At 48.5% G+C, this 8,319-nt stretch overlaps 1 protein-coding gene across 4 annotated transcripts in view; it reads right to left on the reverse strand.

Annotated features, from left to right (window-relative positions):
- ADA (adenosine deaminase) overlaps nt 1-7,839 on the reverse strand; it is a 35,727-nt gene extending 27,888 nt beyond the window's left edge. Inside the window, exons 1-2 of one of the 4 annotated variants that reach the window (XM_049100485.1) lie at nt 4,418-4,467; nt 3,375-3,449 (exon numbers count right to left, since the gene is read on the reverse strand). In XM_049100485.1, the coding sequence (XP_048956442.1) occupies nt 3,375-3,428 (54 nt within the window). In that variant the 5' untranslated portion in view covers nt 3,429-3,449; nt 4,418-4,467. Of the gene's footprint in view, nt 1-3,374; nt 3,450-4,417; nt 4,468-7,631 lie in introns of those variants that run through there. The other 3 variants (XM_049100483.1, XM_049100484.1, XM_049100488.1) reach the window with 3 other exon arrangements.
- Nucleotides 7,840-8,319: the final 480 nt, after the last annotated feature.

Below are 8,319 nucleotides of genomic sequence, written 5' to 3' on the forward strand. Positions count from 1 at the left end.
CAGGCCCGGGACGCCGGGTTGGAGCCACCTGTGGGCTCAGGCTCCAGCCGCCCGGCCCCTCGGCCTCCCGCCCGCCCCATCGGGCAGCCTTCAAGCCACCGCCGGGGCGCCTGCAGCGTGCCAGGCCCCAGCTGGAAGCCGGGGACCGTGAGCGTCCAGGCTTCGTGGGGCTTGCACTCTACTGGGAGAGACACACGTTCATCACAGAATCGCTCAACATAAATGTACAGTTGGGGGACCAGCGTGGCTTGCAGGTCGGGGAAGGGTTCTCTGAGTTTCCTAGGTGAAGGGGTTGGGGTGGAAGAGAGCAGCCCAGGGGAGGAGGACGGCTCTGCCTGAGACCCCAGGAGCTGGGAAATGAAAGGCGAGGAGGGGGCCAGAGCAAATATCCTCCTAGGCATTCACCCTCCAGAAGCCTGCCTGTGTGCCGTCAGGGAACATTTTCGAGGATGTTCACACCAGCACTGTTCCTAACAACAAAAATATTGGAAACACCCCCAAGTGCACATCCACAGGGAATGGGCAAATAAACTGGAATACTCACACCATAGAATGTTACACAACCGGGAAATGGAATGAATTTCCGCACGGCAGAGAAGCGAGATCTCAGAAACAAATTTTTTTTTTTTTCCAGAAACAATTTTAAATGAAAAAACAAGTTGCAGAACATATACACTATGGTGCAACTTTTGGAATGTATAGTGAAAGCAAAACCAAAAATACGCATGTTTAGATACATGCATGGGTAGAAAAAAACTTTTTAAAAAAGTATTTTATTTATTTCTTCATGAGAGACACAGAAAGAGAAGCAGAGAAAAAGGCAGAGAGAGAAGCAGGCTCCCTGTGGGGAGCCGGGTGCAGGACTCCATCCAGAGACAGCGCGATCACGCCCTGGGCCAAAGGCAGATGCTCAACCACTGAGCCACTCAGGTGCCCCCAAAAAAACTTTTAAAGGGAAAGACAAACACATATTTGAGAAGAATGGTCTATCTCGGGAGAATGGGGAAGGGGGAGGAGAGGAGCTTACATTTACATTCTAGTTATTGGTAATGTTCCAGTACTTGGGTAGCATGGTGGTTTCAGTTTATTTCATAATATTATAAATAAATTAATAAGTAAGGGGAAGAGAGGATGAGGAAATGGGAATGGAGTTAAATAGTTAAGTGAGAGCCAGGTCACACAGCGGTGTGTGTGGGACATGGTGAGTGATTGCTTGGTCTTTTTCCCCTGAAAACACTGGAACACTGGAAAATCAGTGGACAATGTAAATAGAGGCAAAATGAAATCAAACTTTTATTTGGGGGGAAAAGTAGTCTCCAGCTACTCAGAGTATGGTCTGGGAATCATTGGCATCGATATCACCTGGGACCAATTAGAACTGCAGACTATTAGACCCCTTCCCAGCCCATCTTTACAGATAAGGACACTGAGGCTCAGACAAAGGAAGAGTTTGCTTAGCAAGTGTTGGAAGTGGCAGAGACGGAATTTGAGTTTGAATCCAATTCTAGGGCCTTCACTCTCTGCCTTATTACTATCTCCCCAGCCCCTGTCATGACTTTCAAGTCTCTCTCCAACCTCTGTTCCTTGACTTCCTGGCACATGCCCCAAACACTAGTCAACCTGGATGACTGGCTGGGCAAGTAAAGGTGACCACAAGTTCTTTGCTATTCCTCCCATTCAAAAGTTTCCTCATGTTGTATCTGGGCTCCATGGAGGCACTTGTTTGATACAATGCAGTGGAAATGTCATTCCTGGACTTTGAGCCTAGGTCATAAGCAACCTTGCAGCTTCCACTGGGGCATCTTGAACATTCTCCCTGGGAACCCCGAGTCACTCTAGTCTTGGTGAGCCGGGCTTTTCCGCCCCTCCCACCAAGAAACTAAACATATTCGTGAAGCCATGCTGGACTCGCCAGACCAGAATGGTTGCCAGCTGAATATATGACTTCAGTCACACCATGTGGAACAGAAGAATTACCCAGCTGACCCCAACCCAATCTCTTGACTTACAGAATTGTATGTAGTAAAATTGTTATTTGAAGCCACTGAGTCTTGGGGGTAGACCATTCTGCACAAGGAAACAGGAATGCTGGTGCCTACTCACCCCAGCCCTTCCAGTCTCTGCACCAAAGTTTACTCCATTCTGACACCTGGAAAAGCCTTTTTCAGATCCTGCACTACCGAAATTCTGCAGGTCAAAGACAAACAATCAGGCTGTATGCTACACATCTGTTTGCCCCTCCAAATGCACACTCCCTACCCTCTTCCACGCTGCTCTGTGCCAGGCAACCTGACCACTGTGGAAACACCAGCAAGTTCTCTTGACCTCTGGCTTCTGGCCGGGTTTGGTCAACAGGGGGCACCAGCAGGAGATCAGAAAGTGGGGGGAGGGAGAAGTCAGGATGTTTATTCTTTCTCTCCCCCTGCCCTCATGTATAGTCACTTGGTCAGTTGTGTCTCTCCACCAAGGCCACAGATCCTGGCAGGTGATCTTGTCCTCGCCATCCTGGTCCCTCTGCCCATCTTCAAAGGCAATGATTTCCTTTTGTTACTACCCCCAGGCTACTGCAATACTCCTTATTGCTCCCCGTAAACTTTGCTCTGGGTTAGGGTTCCCAAGAAGCAGAGCCTGGGGCAAAGATTCGAGTGCAAGTCGAATTTAGGAAGAGATCCCAGGAAACAGTGGAAAGGCAGTGCAGAGAAAGACCAAAAGTGAGCCTGTGGAGGCAGGCTATGGGCCAAGGCACCTAGAGCCCAGTCCTCCGGGGAGCTCTGGGAGGCAATGTGCAACAGGTCTCTCAGACTTAACCCAACTGAGGAGTGAGGAACCTGGGAGGTTCATCTGCCAACCGCCCTTTGCCTTTGTTTGAGGGCTGCTTCCAGGACATTGGCCCTAGCACTCTGGGCTTGCTCAACGCACTGGCTAAGCTTGCATCCCTGGCCAGAAAACCCACCTGCAGCAGAGAGCGAACGAGATTAGCAGTAAAGCTCCATGCAGAGATGATGCTGAGGGCATGTGGGGTGGACCCACCCACAGCTTTGTAAATCATTTATTTTTTTCCACCTTTATTGAGGTATAATTGACAAAACTGTAAATAATTAAAGCATACAATGTGATGATTTGATAGACGTATACATGTGAAAAGATTTCCCCCATCAAGTTAACGAACATACTTATCACATATTTACCTCTCTCTCTCTCTTTTTGGTGAGGCCATTTATGTTCTACTCTCCTAGCACATTTCAACATTTCAGTTATGCAGTGGTGTTATCAACCCTAGCCATCGGTTATACATTAGATCCTCAGACCTTATTCATTTCATAACTGAATGTACATAATGCAATTCCCCTCAGTTATTCAGTCTGCGTGTTTACCTGGTTCCTGCCAGGCTCCTGAGTGATATAGACAGGTCTGATACTTCTCCACATCAATCAAAGACTAGCCAGTGTCTACACAGTTGGAAGAGGGGTAGAGAGATAAAAATCTCACTCACAATCTAATTCCAAGGACGCCTGGGTGGCTCAGTGATTGTCTGCCTTCATCCCAGGGTGTGATCCTGGGGTCCTGGAATCGAGTCCTGCATCAGGCTCTCCACAGGTAGCCGGCTTCTCCCTCTGCCTATGTCTCTGCCTCTCTCTCTCTCTCTCTCTCTCTGTCTTTCATGAATAAATTAATAAAATCTTAAAAAAAAATCTAGTTCTAGCCAACAATAACAACAATAAATGCACGAAAACAGAGAACTAAGGAATAAGAGTATCCCAATTGGAAACAACTGGTCAGGAGTATCATCTCCAGCTAGACAAAGAACTAAGCTGGGACCATAGCTTTGGTAACAGTACTACAGAGCCAAATGTAATTGTTAGAGCCGTGAAGCAGAAGCGTTACATAACAGAGAATATCAGGCTTTCATGGCAGATTATCGGTTAGGGTGATCCTAGCTACTATTACACATAGGGTGTTACAGATATCCCGCAGATATGCTAGAAATAGCGCTCCTGCTTATATAACAATTCTGAGCAAGTGTCAACTCTCTGACTGGTCCTTCTGGGATTCAGGTTGAATCTTCAATAGCTGGGTCTCAAGGTGGCCCTGGGGGTCATCACTATTCCAGCCATTCACTGGGCAAAGAGAGTATTAAGGAGTGTTGGGGGTTTGAGGGGCAGGGCTCTGAAGTGGCACATCATTGCAGCCCATGCTCAGTCATCAGCTGGATCACGTGCCCCATTGAGCTGGGGGAGAGCCTGGGAAATGTAGTCCAGCAGCACACCTGGGAAGGTGAGAAGACTACAGGTGTGGGGGAGTGTTAGCAGTCTCGGCTGGAGTGGGAATACATCTTCCTCCAGGTAGGCCTTCTCCTCCCCTTCCCATAAGAGTTGTCATCAACTGTGTGTCAGAGAATCCTGTAACCTCATCTAACCTTAACAGCCAGGTGGAGAATCTCCGAAGGCAGGACAAGGTCAACTTATCCTGGATCCCCAGCCCTAACCCAGGGCCTGGTAGAAAGTAGGAACTCACTACCTGTTGGCGGAGTGATAGAATGTGAGTGATAGAATGGAAGTCATTGTTCTCTAGCTCCTGAGATATATGGGATGCCCTTGCCTGAGTGTGACCTTGTGTCCAGACCTGTGCATGACCTTTTGTCCAGCTCTGTGGAGGGATCAGGCTGCCTTGGATTAAGGAAGGGCAAGATAATGCCTAAGGAAAGAATTTTAAGACGTAGGCAAAATCCCTCCCTACCTCACACACTCATACCAAACTTGTGTCACAATGATAACTACTGTTTAGTGAGCACCTATTTTGTGCTGGTCACTTATTCACATGCAGATGCCTTCATCTAGAGATTCCCTCCTCCCCCAGTGGCCTGATGATGTAGGTTCTGTGATTAGCCCCATTCACTGGTGAAGAAATCAAGGCTCAAGGTGATAATAGGTGGGGGTGCCTGGGTAGTTTGGTTGGGTGTCTGCCTTCGGCTCAGGTCATGATCACAGGGTCTTGGGATGGAGCCGCACGTCAAGCTCCTGGTTTGGCGGGGAGCCTGCTTCTCCCTCTCCCCACTGCTCATGCTCTCTCTCTCCCCACCCTTCTCAAATCAATAAATAAAAATGAAATCTTTAAAAAAAAAAAGTGGTAAGAGGTGAAGCTGGAATTTGAGTGTGAAGATGTTAGATGCAGAGCCTGTGCTCTTGACTTCTGTTAGTATTCAAGAGAAAGCAGGATAGATTGGACAACAGCCAGGCCTGGGGGAAGAGCCCGGGACAGGCAGGCGGGAGCCCTGGGTTCATATCCCGCTCGACTGCTGGCTCTGTGACTGAGGATGGGCCACCTCACTTGTTTAACATGTAGTTCCCTAGGCTGGCTCTGTGCCAGGCATGAAGGATATGCTGAAAAAAAAAATCCATTCTCCCAATGCAGCAGAGGAGCTAGCACTATCAATTTGATAATGGTATGACAAGGGTCATTAAGTATTTCTTCTCCTTGGCTCTATTTTCTTCTGTGAAACTTTAAGCAAGGAGTTGGAAAGTCAAGGGTTGCAAACTCAAAGACTGACAGAGCAAGCATGGAATGCAGACAGACTGGAGTCTTGGCTCTACCACTTCCAGCTCTGTGACTTGGGGCCAGTCTTCTCTGGGCCTCAAATTCCTCATCTGTTGAGTGGAGATAACACATAATACATACCGAGCTTATAGGATAATGCATGGACATCCCTAATTCATAGGATAACCTACATAGATACCTAACTCCTAGGATAACCCATAGAATACCTAGTTTGTAGGAAAACCCATATACAAATCTAGCTCATAGGCAACCTATATACATACCGAACTCATAGGATATCATGAGCTAACATATATGTACACAAGCCTAGCTCATGGGATAGTACATAGACATGCCTAGCTCATGCGAGAGCAGGGGAAGGACCATGCCACGAGACAGCAGATGTCCCATATGAATGCTACCATGCTGAAGTATGGATCCAGTGGCACCGGATGCCCCACTTATTCAAGAAAATCCAGAAACCACAATTTTAATGTTTAAAATGTGTTCAGACAGATGGTGATTATACTTATCATGATGAGCACTGAGTGATTTATAGAATTGTCAAATCAATATGTTGTATCCCTAAACCTAATATAACATTGCGGGACAAGTATACCTCAATAATAAGATTTAAAATTAATCAAAACCAAGAGGTATAGTTCTAAAAATATTAATAAAAAAGTAACACTGAAAAAAAATGTATTCGGGGCACCTGGGTGGCTCAGTAGGTTGAGAATCTGCTTTCAGCTCTGGTTGTGATCCCGAACTCCTGGGACTGAGCCTTTCATGGGGCTCCCTGCCTGGTGGGGAGCCTGCTTCTCCCTCCCCTCCCTCCTCCTGCTCTCTTTCGCTACCTCTGTCACTATCTCCGTTTCTCTCTCAAATAAATAACTAAAAGGTTTTTAAACATGTATTCAAATATCTCCCTGGGTGGCGCAGCGGTTTGGCGCCTGCCTTTGGCCCCAGGGCGCGATCCTGGAGTCCCGGGATCGAATCCCACGTCGGGCTCCCGGTGCATGGAGCCTGCTTCTCCCTCTGCCTATGACTCTGCCTCTCTCTCTCTCTGTGACTATCATTAAAAAAAAAAAAAAAAAAAAAAATCTCCTAATTTTAAAAACTTTGTATGAGCTAAGAAAAACATCAATGGACTAGATTTTGCTCCTGGCTCTGTGGACTTCATAACAACCAAAGTCTCTGCTTATTCTGACCTCTGAATAGGAAAGAGGGCAAGGGAGGTGTTGTCCCCAACTCAAATTTAAACAGACAGAATTAAGATCCATTGCACAGGACAGAAAAATTCTTTAAAAAAAAGAGAGATTCTATTTATTTATTCATGAGAGACACAGAGAGAGGCAGAGATATAGGCAGAGGGAGAAGCAGGCTCCCTCTGGGGAGCCTGATGTGGGACTCGATCTCAGGACCCCAGGATCATGCCCTGAGCCAAAGGCCGATGCTCAACCACTCAGCCACCCAGGCGCCCCAGGATAGAAAATTCTAAAACAGTAGCCAAAACAAGAATGAAGTTCATTTCTGTCATGTAAAAGAAGTCCAAAGGTAGGCAGTGCAGGCTGCTATGGCAACTCGGTGAAGATGGCTCCTTCCATCTCTCTGCTCTGCCATCCCTGGCATGTGGCCTTTATCCTCATTGCCCAGCATGCCTGCTGGAGCACTGGCCATCACATCTGCAGCCCAGAGAGCGGAGAGGAGGAAGAGCTCTCTTCCTTCAAAGATAATTCCTGATTTCCTCGCAACATTCCCACTCCTAGAGTCAAATGGCCACACCTGAGTGAAAAGGAGACTGAGAAATACCCGTAGCTGGGAGGCAAGGTAGCTAACTAGAAAGCGAGCTCTGGTTACTCAAGAAGAGGGTGGTAGAAATTGGGAGGCAACGAGCCGTTGGCGCCACAACGCAGCATCTGATGCGTCAGGAGGTATGTGGAGAGGCGAGGGCTGTGGCCAGGCGGCCAGGCCCTGCTGTCCACTTCCCCTCTCCCGCCCCCGCCTCTTTGAGGCTCTCACTGACCAACAGAAGGAAATAGGAGAACAAGACTGAAGGAGACCAGCCGAGTATAACCACGAGAGCAGCAACTTACCAAGGGCCGGTGCTAGTCCAGGCCTGGTGCAGAGCCCGTGCGAACGTGACCTCAGATGAGCATCTGCCGGGCTCTCTCGTGGGTGAGCCTCCAGCCATGGTGGGGACGTGCCAGCCGGGCAGGGAGACCTGGAAGTCCCCTGGGATCACCACCCCCCGCCTTTCTGCTTCCAGTCCTGTCCCTCACCCCGGTCTTTGGAGGTTCCTGGTGTCTCTCAGCCCTGAGCCTTCCTGACGATCTTCAATTGTCTCGTGTCCCGATGGCTCCCCGCCACCCACCCAACAAAGAGTCAGGTTTCAGCTTTCTGAGTTTCTTCAGTCAGCCCCCACTCACCATCTGTTCCAGCTTCTAGAATTTGGTCGACGCCTCTCATCTGCTGTTAGCTCCTCACGTGGTCTCTTTCTCCCAGTGGATAGGTGTGCATTAAAAAAAAATGCTTTTATGTCATTTTATTCAAATTTCAGAGAACAACAGAGGTAAAGAAATGTGTTTAGTCTACCAGGTTTAGCTAGCAGCCTCCAGCCTGCATTCTTGACCAGGGACACCCTCAGCACGTGGGGTGATCCCCCACCCCACCAGCCCAGGCACGTTCCTCTCCCACCTCCATAGCCCAGACCTGCTCGTCAAGGGCAGGCACCTTGGCTCCCTTTACTTTGCACTTAGACAGGACTGGGCAGCCGATGGCAGG

This window comes from Canis lupus, chromosome 24 (genome assembly GCF_003254725.2).
Source record: "Canis lupus dingo isolate Sandy chromosome 24, ASM325472v2, whole genome shotgun sequence".
Lineage (NCBI taxonomy): Eukaryota > Metazoa > Chordata > Mammalia > Carnivora > Canidae > Canis > Canis lupus.